This window comes from Lissotriton helveticus, chromosome 6, assembly GCF_964261635.1.
Source record: "Lissotriton helveticus chromosome 6, aLisHel1.1, whole genome shotgun sequence".
Taxonomy (NCBI): domain Eukaryota; kingdom Metazoa; phylum Chordata; class Amphibia; order Caudata; family Salamandridae; genus Lissotriton; species Lissotriton helveticus.
Window position 1 is genome coordinate 1,144,286,185 of NC_136067.1, and position 19,617 is coordinate 1,144,305,801.

General features: G+C 46.8%; 1 protein-coding gene across 2 annotated transcripts in view; it reads right to left on the minus strand.

Annotated features, from left to right (window-relative positions):
- Positions 1 to 19,617, minus strand: part of KIF26B (kinesin family member 26B) — a 791,950-nt gene that overhangs the window by 163,056 nt on the left and 609,277 nt on the right. For both annotated transcript variants that reach the window (XM_078648800.1, XM_078648801.1), the window contains one exon: positions 8,037 to 8,243. In XM_078648800.1, the coding sequence (XP_078504926.1) occupies positions 8,037 to 8,243 (207 nt within the window). The remainder of the gene's footprint in view (positions 1 to 8,036; positions 8,244 to 19,617) is intronic.

Below are 19,617 nucleotides of genomic sequence, written 5' to 3' on the forward strand. Positions count from 1 at the left end.
TTGGGGTGGTGCCCAAGAAGGAGCCGGGGCAGTTTCGCTTGATACAGCATTTGTCCTGGCGGGAGTGGGCGTCGGTGAACGATTATATCTCAGTGGAGCTTACGTCCGTGTCGTACTCGTCCGTGGATGTGTTGCGGAAGATCGTGGCGGCGGTTGGTCCTGGCGCCCTCATGGAAAAATGCGACATCAAGTTGGCATTCCGGCTGCTTCCGGTACATCCGGTGGATCACCAGTTGTTGGGGATTCAGTTTGACGGGGGCATTTTTGTGGACAAAGCGCTCCCCATGGGATGCTCAACATCCTGTGCGTTGTTTGAGAGGTTCAGTTCCTTCTTGCAGTGGGCTTTTTCCTGGCGCACAGGCTCAGAGACGGTGAACCATTATCTGGACGACTTCTTCCTGGTGGGGAGGCCGGGTTCGATGGACTGCCAGCAGCAGCTGGATGGTTTTACGGACCTCATGGGTTACTTGGGGGTTTCCCTAGCGCCAGAGAAGACGCATGGTCCCTGTACGGTGCTGTCATTTCTTGGTATAGAGCTCGACTCGGCGGCCATGGAAGCACGCCTGCAGGAGGACAATCGGGCGGCAATGTTGGCATTGGTCAGAAAAGTGGAAGGTGACCGTGCGGGAGGTGCAGGTTTTGTTGTGGCACTTGAATTTAGCGTGCCGCGTGGTGCGAGCGGGGCGTACGTTTTGCCGGCGGCTAGGTCTGGCGTTGTCTGGTTTGACGATGCCGCATCATCATTTGCGTTTATCGGCAGGGACGAAGGAGGATTTGCGCATGCGGCAGGCGTTTTTGTGGTGCTTCAATGGGGTGACCATGGCTCCACCGGAGGATTGGGAGTGGGACATCACGCTGTCGTCGGATGCGGCAGGAGTGGGCGGTTTCGGGCTTTATTGGGCAGGGAAATGGTGCGCTGAGCAGTGGCCACCGCACTGGCAAGCTGGTGGGCGAAGTATTGCCTTTCTCGAGTTGTTCCCGTTGGTGGTGGCCGTTACGGTTTGGGCGCAGGAGTTGGCTCATAAGCGGGTGTTGTTTCGGGTAGACAACAAGTCTGTGGTGCAGGTGGTTAAAAGGCAGTCGGCCAGGTACACGCAGGTGTTGAAATTGATGCACGTTTTCGTGCTGCGTTGCTTGGAACATGACATATTGTTTCAAGCCCGACACTTGCCGGGGGTGGACAATGACATTGCGGATGCTTTGTCTCGTTCACAGTGGCAGAGGTTCCATGGGCTAGCCACGGAGGTAGACGAACACAGGACGCCGGTGCCAGCGGTGCTTTGGTCGGTGGGAGACGCCGGGTCGTTCAACTGGTGAGGTCGTCGGTGGCGGCATCCACTTGGAAGGCCTATGAGCAGGCATGGCAGGAATTTCGGCGATTGGGAGCGGTAAGACAAGGGGACCGGTGGCGGCGGGAGGAACAAGTGGTACAGTTCATGTTGAGTTTGATGGACAAGGGGCTCTCAAGGGTGACGATTGCGCGGAAGTTGTTGGAGGTGGCGTTCATGGGGAAGTTGTGGTGGGGTTATTCGCCGTAGGCGGGGGCGCGTCTCCTGGAAGGCTGGGCAAGGGAGAAGGGGGCGCGGGTGAGTCAGCGGAGGCCGATTACGGAGGATCTGCTGCGGTCCTTATTACAGACGTTACCGTTGATTTGCCGGGATTGGGGGGAGACTGCCTTGTTTTCCACACTTATGTCGTGTATGTTTTTTGAAGCGTTTAGAGTGTCGGAGTTGGTTGGTTTGAAGGGGGGACCGGGGGTTTTGTGGGAGGATGTGGACGTCCGAGAGCAGGAGGTGGCAGTGCGCCTGCGGCGTTCGAAGACGGACCAGCATGGGGAGGGTACGTGAGTGGTGTTGGGGCCGGGGGGGTCCACGGCGGTGTGCCCGGCGGTGTGGGGGAGGCGTTTGGCGGTGGGGCGGAGGGGATTGACTGCGGAGGTATTTGGACGGGGGGCACGGCAGAGTGACCGCGGCTCAGGTGTTGTGGGTCCTGCGGCACGCCCTATAGTGTATGGGTGAGGACCCGAAGGCTTTCGGGACGCATTCGTTTCGAATTGGGGCGGCGACGGAGGCGGCACGGCGAGGCTGGGGAAAGGAGGACATCAAGCGGTTGGGGTGCTGGAAGTCAGATTGCTACAGGACTTATGTCAGGATGCGGGGGTAGGAGTGGAGTAATAATAGGACATCATTTCCCGCCCTCTTACATGTGTGTCTTTCCGGGTGCTGTGGCGGGGCCAGCTGCGGCGGCGTTGGACATTTACATAGTGGGACATTCTTTTGTAAAGAGAGCAGAGAGGGCGGAGTGGGACAAACACCGGAGCCTCAATTTGGAGCTGGACGAGCAGTTGTTTCATTGTCACTGGCTGGGGAAAGGGGGCATGCGCTGGCATGAGTTGGTGCCGGTGTTGAATAATGTGGTGCGAAGGGGGTTTTGTGCGGATGTGGTGGTCATACACTTGGGTGAGAATGACCAGGTCCAGTGCAAAGGTTTGGCCTTGGTCAAGCAAATGAAGAGGAACTTGTTGAAAATAAAGAGTAAATGGGCGGGGTGTAATGTGATTTGGTCCGAGTTTGTTCCCAGGAGGTTTTGGAGGGGGCGGAGACGCCAGCGGCCATAGATAGAACGAGGAGGAAAATTAACAGGGAGATGAAAGTTTTTTGTGAAAAGGAGGGCTTGGGTAGAAAGGAGAACACAGAGTTACGGTATGGGGCGGTGTACTTTTTCAGGGAAGATGGTGTGCATCTGTCTCGGTATGGGATGGAGCTGTATATTGTTCAACTGAAGGAGGCCCTGATTCAGGCTATTGGGGTGTTCAGGTATCCGAGGGTGTAGGCGTCCTATGGGGGAGTCGAAAGCCGTTAGTACGCCTTTCGAGTGGCTTTTCTTCCTAGTCTATGGGGGTACATGGTAAGCGGCCTGGGGTGTTTTGAAAGGTGGGGGGGATTTCATATGACAAGTCATTTTAGTTAGGTAGTAAGGCATGGTGCAGTTGGTCATTTGTGGTTATGTTGTTCTTTGGGGGAACCATTTTAGGGGTGGGGGTGGGGGGCTGTTAGGCAGTTCATATTTAGTGAGGTTTAGTTTTGTACGGCGCAGGCCAAGGGTTTGTGTTTGTAAGGTGCACCTGCTTCCAATAAACCGGCCTTTGTCACACCATAATTTTGTGTCTGTGTTCGGTGCTGTCTCCGCCCGCTCTCCCGATGGGCCCCAATGGGGCTTTGTGGGGGAGCGGCCGACCAGCAGGAGGCCTGCTGCCCCCGGGGTATTTTGGGGCCCCGAGAGGTGGGGGTGGGGGGGTAGAGGCAGCGCCGGAGGTGGACGGGTTGCCTTGTTGGGCTGGCTGCTGGTTTGGGCTCTTTTTGGGCGGCACTTGGGCTGGCTTGTGCTGGGGGAGCTAAAAAGCGGCCATTTCATGTCACCGGCCATCATTTGGTGGCGGTGACACAGCAGCCGGGCAGGGGTCTGTGGCCGAGCCTTTTTTCCTGCCCACCCCCCTTGTTTTCTGGGGTTTTGGTTGCGTTGGGCGGGTCGTTGGTCCAAGGTTTGGTCAGGGGGGTTTTGTCTGGTGGGAGCGGGTGTTGGAAGGGTCGTTGTTGGGAGCCGGTGCACCAGGGGGGTTTTCTTGTAAGGTTTTTTGTGTCGCTGGAGCAGGTGCTGGTGTGCGTGTATGACGGAGGGCGTTTCTTCCTAGTCTATGGGGGTACATGGTAAGAGGCTTGGGGTGTTTTGAAAGGGGGGAGGATTCATATGATAAGTCATTTAAGTTAGGTAGTGAGGCATATTGCAGTTGGTCATTTATGGTTATGTTTTTCTTTGGGGGGAACCATTTTAGGGGGGGGGGCTGTTAGGCATTTCATATTTAGTGAGGTTTAGTTTTGTACGGCGCAGGCCAAGGGTTTGTGTTTGTAAGGTGCACCTGCTTCCAATAAACCGGCCTTTGTCACACCATAATTTTGTGTCTGTGTTCGGTGCTGTCTCCGCCCGCTCTCCCGATGGGCCCCAATGGGGCTTTGTGGGGGAGCGGCCGTCCAGCAGGAGGCCTGCTGCCCCGGGGTATTTTGGGGCCCCGAGAGGTGGGGGTGGGGGGGTAGAGGCAGCGCCGGAGGTGGACGGGTTGCCTTGTTGGGCTGGCTGCTGGTTTGGGCTCTTTTTGGGCGGCACTTGGGCTGGCTTGTGCTGGGGGAGCTAAAAAGCGGCCATTTCGTGTCACCGGCCATCATTTGGTGGCGGTGACACAGCAGCCGGGCAGGGGTCTGTGGCCGAGCCTTTTTTCCTGCCCACCCCCCTTGTTTTCTGGGGTTTTGGTTGCGTTGGGCGGGTCGTTGGTCCAAGGTTTGGTCAGGGGGGTTTTGTCTGGTGGGAGCGGGTGTTGGAAGGGTCGTTGTTGGGAGCCGGTGCACCAGGGGGGTTTTCTTGTAAGGTTTTTTGTGTCGCTGGAGCAGGTGCTGGTGTGCGTGTATGACGGAGGGCGTTTCTTCCTAGTCTATGGGGGTACATGGTAAGAGGCCTGGGGTGTTTTGAAAGGGGGGGAGGATTCATATGATAAGTCATTTAAGTTAGGTAGTGAGGCATATTGCAGTTGGTCATTTATGGTTATGGTTTTCTTTGGGGGGAACCATTTTAGGGGTGGGGGGCTGTTAGGCATTTCATATTTAGTGAGGTTTAGGTTTGTACGGCGCAGGCCAAGGGTTTGTGTTTGTAAGGTGCACCTGCTTCCAATAAAGCGGCCCTTGTCACACCATAATTTTATGTCCGTGGTCGGTGCTGTCTCCCCCCCTCTCCCGATGGGCCCCAATGAGTATCATTTCCACAGCACCCTAGCCGTTAACCAGAGGCTGAAGATATTTACGAAAAGTAGCATGTGGGAAGATATCTAGTCTAATAGATGTAGTGCCAAACTGGGATATGGGTTCTAATTATGGCTTCAGCACTTGACAGACATCTGCAACTCTGGGTAAATCACCTAATTTCTCTGTTTCTAAAATTACATACACAAACACATAGCATACATATTAGTATGAAAGCCGTCCGTTGACCGTAATGAAGTGTATAATTACTATTCTAACTCCACGAGCACTATGATAGTAGGGTAGATTATAAAGCGCACCAAGGCAAACCTAACTGCGCTTTTACTTTTTTTATACACTCGCTCATAAGTACCTAAACACACTACAGGGATGGGTCCTCACAACGCACCGGTCCTCACAAAGATAGTGTTTGTCTGATTCTGACAAGGTTTACCCCCACAATGAGGACTGAGCCGGTCTCCAAAGCATGGGTTACACAAGCCCCCCCATACACACACAGAAATAAATGAGGCCCAATAACATAAGCTATTTAGAGCAATGGTACTAATAAACATGAATGCAAGTCAGGGGCGTAACACAGGCCCCTGCAGCCCCCGCAGTGCGGGGGGCCCCGTCAGCACCGCACTTATGCTGGGGGGCTCTAGATTGAGCCCGGAGGGGGCCCCTTCACGTACCCTGCAGGGGGGCCCCCTCACAGTTCGTTATGCCACTGATGCAATATTTAACACTCCAGTGCAACAGTCAAATTCCAGTTTATTACCACAGTACAGCAAATGTGACATGTTTACAAAACACTTTTTACTGCCTCACAGATTGCATGCAACAATTGTAAGCCCTTGCATTGTGGTTGTTATTTAATACAAACAAAAACACATGGAAATATATTGTGGTGTAAACCAAATGCAGCTGGGCTATTTATTACACTGTTGAGCGAAGGGCTAGGCCTATGATGGGTCATGAACCCTCCCCAAACTCAACAGGGGTAATTAATACCATATTACTTTGCATATATATATATATATATATATATATATATATATATATATATTGTATTACTCATACATACATCTATAACCAGGGACACTGGAATTAAGTGATTATGTGGGTGTGTGTTTAATGGATTTGCTACATAATCCATCATCTTCTGAAAAGTCTACGACTTTAAGAAAAAAGAAATGTGCTTCTAGCTTAAACAGGTCAAACATTACTAGAAACGTGGCAACGTGCATTTGTGCAACGGTGGAAGGCCCTTCACAAATGTTAACTGGTCATCTTTCAGTTGCTTATTTCTGTATTTGGTAGTGAAAGTGGTGCCAATGATGTGAAATCTTTTCCCAGACAGTAGTACAATTTGTAGAAATTACAAAATAATGAAGTAATACTACCCAAAAATGTGCCATACTATGCCACATCATTTGTCTTTTCTTGCCACATAATTTAGTGAACCCAGCAGCATAATTTGGTACACCCCTTCCGCATAATTGCAGTGGCCCTGTCGGTAATGTTGTAATGGAACTATATATGCACGTGTAATTCACGCATGTAAAATCACCAATTATATGGTATCCTAACTTTCAATCCCCTCCCAATTAATGGACAGCAGTTCGGTCTGGACTACATACATATCCATACAGACACGTTTCTTGGTAATTTTCAGGAACGCATTTTCCAAACCACCGCCCATTCATCCATTTTTCAAATGACCCCCTTGGTTCTAGGGGCAAACAATATTATTTCATACAGCTATTAGCCTGCCTCGGCTGTGTCTTACGTGCAATATTGGGTAATATTCGATGACACTGCATCCATCATGTGTTATGCGATATGCACCCCCACCTCGGTGGAGCAAGGCGTCATTATCGTTCCAAATGGCCTATTGTTTCCAGTATAAACACCCTTCACATGTCGCATAAATGATCACACAATTCAATGACATGCCGTGAAATATTGCTACAATTAGCTCCTTTTGGAGAGCTTATTAGTGCATAGGCAGAAACATATTATTTCATAGCGTCACTGAAAAAAAAGGTCACGGCGCCTGGATGAATAAATAAATATTCCTCTGGTGGTAGGGATAGAAATCTGGTTCTAATTTGTTCCGAAAATGTCGTCTATCCCTGGCAGCGATTAAGAAGTATTTTTTTTTTTTTTTAAAGAAACTCTTTCTTTTTCCCTAGATTTGATCAGGTAAACCGGGTTCCCGAGGTGTCTGGATTGCAGGGCCCTTCACGAGGGTCCTGGAGACAGGCCTTCTCATTGTGAACCCCCACGGGGGGTCCTAGAGACAGGCCTTTTCATAGGGAACCCCTCGCTTTGCTTATTTGTGGCACATTCCGGATGGTTTCAAAACAAACCGCGCCACAAGGCCGCAGAAATGGCGCCCGGCTCCCCGGGGACGGGAGCGCGCACAGCGCAGCCACTGTGGGGCCTTTTTACCTGCCATGAATTCCATCACTGATGCAGCCAACGGGAGATGGAAGCAGCCGTGGTTTACACAACCCCGTCCGGCTTCGTGCAACCATCTCACAGCGCTGCATCGAGATTTATGGCCGCATAAAATATTAAGATGCCTATTTAATTCCAAGGATAGCAAACAGACGTAGCTCGTTGTAATGAGCACTGATTTAATGGAGGTGTTATAGCTGGCAACTATATTTTATGCAAGTCGACATGCCAGCACGGGCTTACTAATGATAGGGTATTTGGAAGTGGGGGTTTGGGGGCTACTTAAACTTTCCAAAAGACACAGGTGTTGATAATGACTACATATTCTATTGAACTAAGCAATAATTCAAGGAATGGGGGTATGGTGCCTAAGGATTTAGGAGATAATCAGAGTTGTAGCTTCAGGGGGACACCCTCTGGGCCCTTCTAACCTTCCCAGTGTCTCCAAGTTTAGGATTACCCAGTCTGCAAACTACAGACCTGATAATTCCATTGATGCATTACATTTACACATGCAAAAAGGTACACCCTTTAGATATTCGTATGTAGAAATTGTTTTGGATGTGGGTACTACTTGGAAACTGGGGCAGCTGCAAGTGTACATGAGGACTACTGGAATTCTTTGTGACATCACATAAAAATGGAATTTGCCCCAATTTAAGAGCAACCATATGGTAGTAAATTTCTGAAATTTTAGAAGTCAAGTCCATAGTGCCCCCTTTTTCACAAATGATTCTAGCTTTTTCAGCCTTTCGATAAAACATTGAGTAACATGTAACCTACCTGAGAGGCATCCTGTGGGAAGACTGCATCGAAGGCAAACATCTTTGGCGGTACTTGGCTGCTCCTTTTCGGGAAGGCATTCTGGCCCGTGCAGGACAATGGGTCGTACAGAGTGATCTGTTTCTTTCGTGGATCCACCTTCAAGAAGGCGCTGGACTCTGATGATTCTCTGCCGAGGGCGGAGCAGATGCGCACCATCACCTTCACCTATGGGAAACACAGAAGAGAGATGTTCGTAATGGCAAACTACACTGAAATACTTCAGAGCTCTGAATGAATGGTTCTTGCTGGCACAGATAATGTGAGAAGAAATGCTAGATTGCTATAAGGAGACAATGGTTTGGAAAATGGGCAGCATTCTTCTTTGGACTCATTCCCTCGATGAAGAAACTGCTCATGTGCAGCAGATAAGGACCACCTGATACACTTCCTTCTACACCAGTTGTAACACTAACTTCAAAGTGTGCAGCTCTGCCTTTTCATCGGCACTCGTTAATCTTTTACAATTGTCATATGTGTTTTTTTACCATTCAACTTTTTTTTAAGGTTTAGTCATGAGCAGTACATGACCAAAGGTATAGTATCCCAGATCCTTCAATACAAGTTATGTACATAAACAAATAGTCATCAAACATTGACTACACATTCCACCTTCCCCAACCCACTATGTGGGTTTTAAGTAGATCATGAACTCTCCCTTTGGTTACATCAAGTACATCTCAATGATGTCGCTTTAGATTGAATTGGCATAGGCACATTCCCTAATCAGATAATTGCCACATCCCATCTTATTTACAGGCATAAATGCCCCAATCCTATTCTTATTCCACATTCACTAATTTTCCAGGTAACTCCACCACAAAAAATGTCAACTAACTCCTTCTAACCACAAGCACCTCACTGCTTCTCGACTCAGAAGTCGTCCTCAGATTCAAAAGGAAGCACCCTAGATCTGAACTGCTCCGTTTCTTCATCTCCTCAAATCGGAAACTTTTAGACTAGTTTCATCACCTTAACATCCCCTACTTTATCTTTCATTTCACTAAACTACACAATTGCTAAACCTACCACCCAAAAATCATAAATAACTTATTTCAAAATTCCATTTTGGAACATTTACAGCTCTCCCTTTCCTATGACAACCACATTTTACATTAGTTAGCTTCTCTGTATACATTGCAACAGATATCAAAGTTATTTCTCACAAAGGCATCAAACCCAGGTTCTCCTCTCCATAGTACTCCTTTGTGCTCAATCTTGGAAAAAAAATGCTTATGCAAATTTGTGGAACTGTGGCATAAATCACACTCCCATCAGACCTCACCTTACTTATATGAACTTGTACCGCCTATAAACAAGCAAGGCTGACTATAAACATCACATTCCCAAAACAAGAATCATCATCGCTCCCCCTACCACCCTCCATTTGTAATTCAGCCAAGTGATCCACTGATACCGACAACCTCTCCATCAATATAATCAACAATATCAGACACAGCACGACTAAACCAGTGCTTCTTCCACTCACAAAGCTAAGCTTAAGAAACTCTTGTCTGGCAAGGTTTCACCTCTTGCACTATGGATGAGTTCTGCAACATGATTTCCTTTCTCAATTTCACCTCTTGTGATGAGGATAGTACATATTCCTCGATTAATAAAACGCACCAAAAGTAACTGACCCAGCACCACATTCTCAATACGTCCCTCTACCCTGGTAGTTCTCCCACCTTTCTCAAAGCCCGCTACTTTCTTCCTTTCAAAGCAAGGGGCTTGGACCCATAACAACCATCCACTTCCTGCCCCATCAACATCCAACACCTCTTCTGCAAAATCCTTGAAAAAGCTGTAGCACTTCAACCACAAGTCTAAACTAAATGCCATAATCTTCTAAACAAAAAGCCAAATTGAAGGCTGGCTGTATGCCATGAAATTGGAGTATTTATGAAAAAACAGGTGCTGGCCATACAGAAAGTACTCTCCTTCTTTGGAGTGACAAATAAAGATTTATTTCAAAATTTGTCTGGTATTATTTATTTTATACCCTTTTACTTTTTGTTTTTTAGATTCAACAATTCATCTGCACGAAAAAGACATACCAAAATACATTTAACATACACTTATTCAAAAACACATGTACAAAAAAACATTACATATAAAAAGCAGAACATCTATCTGAATTTCATATATACATTAACACAAATATTTGTGCATCAACATCATTATTCATTATTGCACTATCTTTCCTTAGAAAGAAGAATCTTTATACTGAAATAGGGAAAAAATCAGATGGAGAAAACAATAGATGTACAAAATAATGCAAGTATGTCTGAGGGAATAAATCAAAACATCAGTCCCACAAAAAGCAAGTTATTTTAGCAGTTGTTAGATACTTGTCTACATTTGGCCGACGCATTTCAAACTCGCTATTTTACTTTGCGTGTTCTCGTCAGGGCGTAATGACTCTATCCTGCAGGGGTTATGCAAAATATGAATAAAAAGGAAGAATGACGTCAGTTCCTATTTTGTGTTTGATAGCCTCATATAATAGCTCGAACTGGTAAATGCATACCTTATACAAATCGTCACCGGTGGATGGGGTTCAATATTTACTACGAAGGTCCCCGTCGTAGTATCTGATAGAAGGGGGAAGCATAGAGTTGGTTCAATTGTTTGTTCCAATAGTGAGCCTGATGCCTAATACCAAACAAGCACACTCCTCGCTCCTACCTTATTCGATTGATCCTGTCTCTCTTCAAAAAAAGTGTTTAATGTTCACCCTTTGTCCGTGAGGGCCCCCGTGTTTCCACTGGTGCCTGCCCAAAAAGAAAGGTTGATAACTAACCCTTACTATATCAGTTGGCGGCTGTTATAGTAGCCCATAACTGTTAAACGGTACCTGTGCCTCTGGTTTAGTGGCGTGGGGTGGGGTCCGCTGAATATTTGTTTACGCGGTCCGCCTCGCTCGCGTTGAGCCTCCCGGTTTAAAGCACGGGTCCACTAGGTGTTTCCAATCTGTTTGTGGAGGAAATGACAAGCGTTCAGTTAAATACTGCTTGTCGGCGTTGCTCAGAGAGAGCTCACGATTTTTCGGAGCAGAAAGAAAACCTACCCGGTCTTCTCTGTTCAGTCTGCAGACATCGCTTGCAGTGGCAATCCATCAATGCGCCATGTTTGGTGGGGGCGTGGATATTTCAATGTCACATGCTTCTCGGGATTCTGGGACATGTAGTCTACTCATGGTGTCGTGGATGCAAGTCAATCTGACTTTAAATTTAAAACAGGGTATCTATAACCTGGAGATTTCCGACATGGAATTCAGCCCAGTTTGAAGGCTGTTGAATCGCAGTATTAGATAGGCTTCTTTTCTGAGTAAGACATCATACACATCCTGGACTGTTTTCGTGTGCCCTATTGTGTACAGGACCGTCCATTTAAAGTCAATCTCTGAATGACCCTGTTCTATAAAATGTTGAACCATGGGTGCAGACACAACTTTATTTTTGATCCGTGATCGATGTTGTGTAATGCGAGTGTTAATCTGTTGGTTTGTTTTACCAATATACAGTTTATCACAACTACATGTAATTGCGTAAACCACATTCTTGGTTTTACAATTGCTGAAGCTTTCGTTTCTCCATCTTATCTCTCGGTGAATGAATTCACTGTCCTCAATCGTTGATTCGCACGATACACAATTTCCACATCTGTGGTGGCCTCTTATCTGTTTCATGCCCCATATCGAAAGCAGATCATGTTTAGGTTTTTCCATCATTACATCTGCCCGAACCATATGTTGACCTATGCTCTGGTTTTTTTTAAAAGCAAAAATTGGTCTTGGGAATGGACATTCCAATTCTTCTAGTAAGTGCCAGTTTTTAAGTATGGTTTGTCGCACCTGGTGGGCATGGGGACCAAACGTAGTCACAGAGACAAGTTTGTCTAGCTCATGTTTCTCTTTGCGTTCGAGGAGACACTCACGTGGTGTGTATCGTGCCCTCTTGCGTGCGTGTTTCAATAATTTAGTAGGGTATCCCCTATTGGCCATTTCATCGCAAAACCTCTGTGCGTGTCGATCATAATCTTCTATCTCTGAGCAGTTTCTTCGAATACGAAGAAGCTGCCCATAAGGTAGATTAGTTCGCAAATTTCTAGGATGGGCACTCCAATGGTGAAGGATGGTGTTTCTATCTGTCTTCTTTCTGAAGAGAGAGGATTTTAAACAACCATCAGCACAGCTTATTTCAACATCAAGAAATGTCATTTTTGGAGGGCTTCCTACGGTCTCTTGCACACTGCATGACCCCACCAAACTCAAAAACTACCGCCCCATCTCGCTTCTTCCATTCCCAGCCAAAGTCATCGAGAAAGCTGTCAACAACCAGCTCGCCACCTTCCTCGAAACCAACAAATCCCTCGACTCCTCACAGTCCGGCTTCCAAGCCAAACACAGCACTGAGACCGCACTTATCGCAGCAACAGACGACATTCGAACTCTACTGGACAACGGAGACACAGTCGCCCTCATCCTCCTCGACCTCTCCGCCGCCTTCGACACAGTCTGTCATAGCACCCTTCTACAGCGCCTCAGTAACATCGGAATCCAAGGAAAAGCACTGGAATGGATCACCTCGTTCCTCACCGGAAGAACCCAGAGAGTCCGCCTCCCACCATTCAAGTCAGGGGCCTCTGAAGTCATCTGCGGCGTGCCACAAGGATCATCACTCAGCCCCACCCTCTTCAACGTATACATGAGCCCCCTCGCGGCCATCGCTCGCCAACACAATCTCAACATCATCTCCTACGCCGACGACACTCAACTGATCCTCTCACTCACCAAAGACCCTAACACCGCCAAAACCAACCTACATGAAGGAATGAAAGAAGTAGCCAAGTGGATGAAGCACAGCCGTCTGAAACTGAACTCAGACAAAACAGAAGTCCTCATCTTAGGCACCTCCCCCTCCGCCTGGGATGACTCTTGGTGGCCAGCTGCCCTAGGAAAAGCACCCACCCCAACCGACCACGCACGGAACCTGGGCGTCATCCTGGACTCCTCACTCTCGATGACCAGACAAGTCAACGCCGTTTCATCATCTTGCTTCAACATTCTTCGCATGCTCAAAAAAACATTTCGCTGGATCCCCACCGAAACTAGAAAAACGGTCACCCACGCACTGGTCACGAGCCGCCTAGACTACGGAAACACCCTATACGCCGGTACCACCGCAAAACTCCAGAAAAAACTCCAACGCATCCAGAACGCTTCAGCCAGGCTCATACTAGACATCCCGCGCAAAGAACACATCTCTGGTCACCTGAAAAACCTCCACTGGCTCCCCGTAAATAAGAGGATTACTTTCCGCCTCCTTACCCACGCACACAAAGCACTTTACGAACTTGGACCCGAATGCCTCAACACACGACTGTCCTTCTACACCCCCTCCCGTCAGCTACGATCCTCCAACCAAGCCCTTGCCACTGTACCTCGCATCAACAAAACCACCATGGGAGGTAGATCCTTCTCCTACCTGGCAGCTAAAACTTGGAACTCTCTTCCCACTCACCTCCGCCTTACTCAGAACCACCTAGCATTCAGAAAGCAACTTAAAACTTGGATATTCGACAAGTAATTCCCCACCCTTCCTCAAGCGCCTTGAGACCCTATGGGTATGTAGCGCGCTATATAAATCTCTTGACTTGACTTGACTTGCATGAAGTCCCTCCAGTGTATCATTGTCCTTTCCTCCTCTCCTTCATAGCTTGCATTACTAAGGAGATTGAGACCAGTTGGTACTATATGAAACTGGTTGATAAAACCACACAATATATCCTTCTGCCAACTTCAATTTAGACCCCAGCAGTATGCCACAATAAAAGGGGAAATGCCATGCTACACACATTTCCAATTCCAAACTTAACCCCGTAACGCTGCCCTTCATAAAGCCACCCAATTAATGAGTGGTGACAGAAAATGTGACCGCCTCAATCCGGTCCTCAAAGATCTGTACTGGCTTCACCTACCAGAATGAATAAAATTCAAAACGTACTGCGCCACAAAACCTCCAAACGGAACCACCTTGCTTTTGGAATCTCTATCTCAGGACGCCATAGATCTATATACAGTCTGGATTCTGCCTTTCTTCAAGTCCAGAACGCCTGGAAGGATACTACTCACATTCAGACGTCCTCTTTGGAGTGTATAATGATTAACCCCATGTGATAACGAGACTCTCTGCAATCCTCATCCAATTCCAGAAGGTCCCAAAGATGATCCTGTTCCACCGATACCTCTTCAAGATTCCAAAGGACTCCTGTGTCGGATCTCTACACTAGACTACGTGACCTCCCTTCATATACCTGTGTAACCTATGTTTTTCTCTTTTATGTGCCCAGTGCTCTCCTGCATTACACTATTAGTTTGCAAAATTCTTCTAGGGATCTTGCAAATGTTCCATGAAGGCAGGTCCAAAAAAAGCTCAAATAAAATGGAGTTCCCATTAAAACCTAATTGCCACCAAGGTCATTATATTCATTGCATATTATATGCTTTGGATTTAAATAGCACCATTGGGAGACATCACACAGTCTTAAAATAACCCGCGTGAAAATGGTGTTTTGTGAAGTGTCGCGCACGTCATGACTCCGAAAATATGTACATACGTGCACAATTTTAGAGTGTGAACCATAATATTTCTTCACATATTCTTAAATTAACCCTGCATGATTAATTTGCCAATAAACTCCTAGAAAGTAAATGCAGTTTTCAATGGCAGTGCCTCGCCGTTCACTGGACACATGCAAGCAAATGCTGCGTTATACCAAAGCTAGGGAAAATGAAAGAAATATAATAAATTCTGTCTCCCTAACATCTTATTATTTTTTTAATCAGCTGGTTGTCAATGAATTCTTCCTCCTAAAGGGGCTTGTATATAGTTGCACACATACAAATAATTTAAATGTGGTGAAACAGTCCATAAATAAGCTGTTCTTCAATTGCAAAAAGGCACCTACAGCTAAGGCCACTTATTGGTAATTTAAAATCAACTTGAAAAGAATTGGAGGAAGCTCTTAGCCAGAATCAGTTTTTGTCTCTTACATGAGATGGCAGCTGTACTGGCAACTGTGCCACAATCATCACGAAACATGGACAAAGCAACAGGTTTTGCTTTTGCATAGAGTATTGACAGAGAGGAACAAAACATATAGGGATACATGCACACCAACATGTACATGCAGACATAGCAAAACAGTAGCACGCCTACATGTACACACAAACCAACACCTATACAAACACATATGCAGACAAAGCAAAAAGGAACAGGTATCCAGGCACATCACACACAGGAACACCTACATGCACACAGGTATGAATGGCTGGATGAAGTGATGGTTAAAAAAACATATATAATTTGTCTTTATAAATGTAAATGTAGTGTACTTGTATAGCGCACGAATCGACCCCAGCTGGGGTAACTCGGCACTTGTACGAATACCGCTGTGGAACCCTTCATGGCTTTTCCCTGTGAAGTGCCCACTCCTGGGCACCCCCAAGGTGAAGCCAGGCATCCTAGCGTTGTTAGGGCCGGTGTGGAGATTAAGCAAGCTATTGCCCAGAGGTGCAGAGTGGGACTCATGATTAGAATAGGCACCGAGGCGAGAATTATCAGGTCTGAGGAAATTGAGCCCAAGATCCGCCGAGGCAGGAATTGAACCCTGGTCCCGGGCTAGACCTCTGCATCAGGGTCTGCCGCTCTAACCATTGTGCCACACTTCTCCACAATGATGACAATTTGAATTGATTTGTTTAGCTGCTTCCAACGTATTTAAAACGTCTCCTATATTTGCAATGTGTACATATTGTGGTGCAACAATGATAATGAAATACAGTAAAGTGTTTTCTGTTTCTTCATGCCTACATTATGAACATAAATGTTGTGTTTCCTGAAGAACTGTAAGTATGTCTCCAGCAAGATCTCTGGCAGCAAAATATACACCAAAGTAAAGTGTGCGGTGTAGCAGCCAGAAGAAATAAATGAATTTGTTATCAGAAAAAACAGGCCACCCAAGAAGAATGGAAACACTTCTGCAGAGATAGCAGCCGACAGCACTGACTGACCAAGACATGGCTGAAGTCAGGGCATTCATTTCTTAACCTGCAGCATCATTGGAAACAGCAGAATTCATTTTAAATGGTCATAGTAAACCATTATGGTATGCATGAGACTTACATTCTATACATACACCCAATGAAAATGTTTTCAAAGTGCACACTAATCCCTTAGTCCACTTTCTTTTAGCATTAAGACACCATTGATTAAGAGAACCCAAAAAAGGAACTTACTAACCCCATGTGGCACCACCTCACACATTTGGCAGCAAATGATCTGTTTCAAGGAAGCTGCTGCTTCTGGCACAAGCACAACCAGTGCTGGCAGTAAGAATGGACGCTGAAGACATTTATGTGGGTGTTCTGTGTTTGCAAGAGAGCTGGAAGACTACTATTTAATCGCATGCATTTACAGTTGGGACTGTTATTGAGCAGCCAGTGGTCTCAAGTCTATAACTCTTGTGAAAGAGAATGTTTTTAAAATATTTCCAACATTTGGCATTACTTATTGACTGTGTCATACACTACTACTTATCAGCGGCGGCTCCTCTGCTATGGCGGAGGAGTGTCTCCCCCCCACTGACTGCAGAGGCAAATTTAAAATTAAATTATCTAAATGCAGATCATTTTATTTTTCGTCCGGTGGCAGAGCCTTGGGGGCGGGGCCACAGCACTGCAGCAGGGGGAGGAGGATTGGTGGGCCCTGCTGTCAGTGCGCATGTCGGTTTGGCCAGACGTCTTAGGACAGCCAAACCATCATGCGCACTGGCATCTCTCCAACTCAACTATGATGCTGGGTGGAGAGACCAGCAGCAACAGGCTCCCAGCTCCTGATAGAGTGCAAAATCAGTGCGCTTCGCCCAATCCCTACGCTGCTCTCATGGTGAGCGCAGTGTCGGGATTGGCTGCAGGAGAAGCTGGGAGCGTCAGCCTGAGCCCAGAGGAAGAGAAGACCGGCAAGCAGAGCAGCAAACAAGAGACCCACAGGTACGTTTTTTAAAAATTATTTTGTTTCAGCCTCTCCTCCACGCTACCCCCTGCGCTGCCCCCATAAATTTCCCTGACAACAGCCGCTATTGCTACTTAGAGGCATATTTGACCTGCACCATTCTGTAAAAGACAGGGTGATACCATATATGACAGGAATAGCCTTTATTCCAGTAGAACCTGGGCATTCAGTATATACTCCAAATAATGGTTAACCCGGAATTCATTTATTCAAACTTGGTAGATAGACAAAGAAATATATTCTAAGCGTACACGATGCAAATACATTTCTTTGTCTATCTACAAAGTTTGTATAAATGAATCCTAGGACAACCATTGTTTTGAGTATATATGTAGAAGACAGGGTGTGCAGCATGGTTCAATGTGAAAAGCAGATTTCAAACATAGGTTTTGGAGTCAGTTTTAAAAATATATAAGTGCCCAAAATCTTAACCTACACAAATATTTACCCTATGGGATTTTCATTCTGAACTGAAATATTAAACCAAGCCAAACTAACTTCTAGCATAATTTACAACTGGGATCATTCTAAGTCCAATCCCAGGATATATGGGGCTAAGAGCTCATAGTGGGTTTAAGTGCTTGTTGACGTTTTCGTATTGGGACAGTTACGCAGGAGGAGGGTTTAATTCAGTGTTCTAGAGCCTACTTTTTTGTGATATTTTTGCAGTATTTACTTTCATCTGCTACTAGTGGGACGTCTTCATCCATCAATAAATGGCAGGTTTCAGGATGGCGAGCAACCCATAACTATGCTTAAATTAACCCCTTGCGTGCTGATGACGGCTCCCGTCCGTCATGCGTCACAGTGCTCGTGTGCTGATGACGGCCGGGAGCCGTCATGACCACGCCCGCAATCGGAATGTCCAGCACAGGAGCGGAATTCCGGCAGCGATCAAGGGGTTAAAAGACTTTCCAGAAATTGTGCTTAAAGGACTGAGAAGATGAGCAGACAAGTGATCTGTTTCCTCCTCATTAGGCCTCAAAATTGGGCCAGATGACTCGCCTAATACCTCTTTCTTAGCCTGCACCAGGCATAAGGTGACGAATCTGACTTCTCAGAAAAAGTGGTTTCCACTTTCTACACAGTCTGTGCCTTGCTACTCTTGGGTTTTGTTTCCAAGTGCCTCTAATGCAAGGAAGTATGATCACAGGGTGGCACTTTGACCCTCTAAAAGTCCAACTCTTTCATTCAGTATCCCTCTGTAGATTGAAGGATGTAGTACTAGAGGTTTACGCGTCAGCGTGAGTGAAGCACTATGGACGTCCATTCACCAACGTACCACAGGTAGTGGAAGAGACATTGTGCACCCTCTGACTCCAAATGGTACTACAGGGTCATGGGGTAAACCCAGTGGCGGCTCCTTCGCTAAGGCAGAGGAACGTCGCCCCACTGCTTTTCACAGTAAAATAACTTGATGTTATTATCATTTTATTTGTTCCTTCTGCTAAATCTCTTGGTGGGGCGGATGGATCTGCTCTGCTCTCAGAGCAGGGAGGTGGAGTGGTGGGAACACTGAGCGCGCAATGACTGATTGGCTGGCTCTCTTGGGCCCGCCAAACAGCCATGCATACTTTGCATGTTCTCCACCCAGGCTGCATTACAGCCTGGGTGGAGAACCTGTCCATGCTCCCATTCCCTGACTGAGCGCCGAACTACGGCGCTCAGACCAATCACAACGCTGCATTATAGTGTTGTGATTGGCTATGGTGAGCCTGGGTGCATCCTGCTTCCTGTTTGCACAGAAGAAGCCAGGTAGAGGAAGGAGGAGAGGTGGCGGCTGGCCAGCCAGCCAGCTGGCTGGTACCTACTTTCTTTTTTTAACCCCCCACTCCCTTCTCGCTGCCCCACTGTGCTTCCCGGACACAGTTGCCACTGGTTAAACCCCTTAAACCAATCTTGTCCACTGAGTCTTCTAAGTGCTGCTAATGTACTAGGTGAAGGGCAATGAATGAAAACTACAGAAATTAAACTGTGCCCTTAAGGCTTATTTATTTTCTGCTCCAGACACTGCCTTGAAGGTCTTCGAGACTAGGGGTACTCCTTGATACCTCCAACTAATGTCCTTAGCAAGAACATATGCCATAGTTCCGTGACAACGATATCTAAGAGAGTCCTACAAAACTGGCTACCTGCGTCATCGGTTGTGAGTCCTCCTTTCTAGACAGTCACCCAAATATAGGACACACACCAACATGATACCGACAAGACTCCCAGACCACAGTGGACTATCAAGAACCTTCTATCACCCTACTACCCCAGGTAACACTGTCCTCATTACCCTGGAGACTTGACAGTGCACACCAAGCTGGTGATTCTGACATGGTAAACTAAGTTTAAAACCTTTGCATTTTGGCAGCTGACTGATATCTGTTACACTAGACTGGGTAACCCCCTCATTCTACAACATACTAAAAAATAAAAGGTTTTTTGCAGTTTTATATAACACATACTCTACCTGAGGG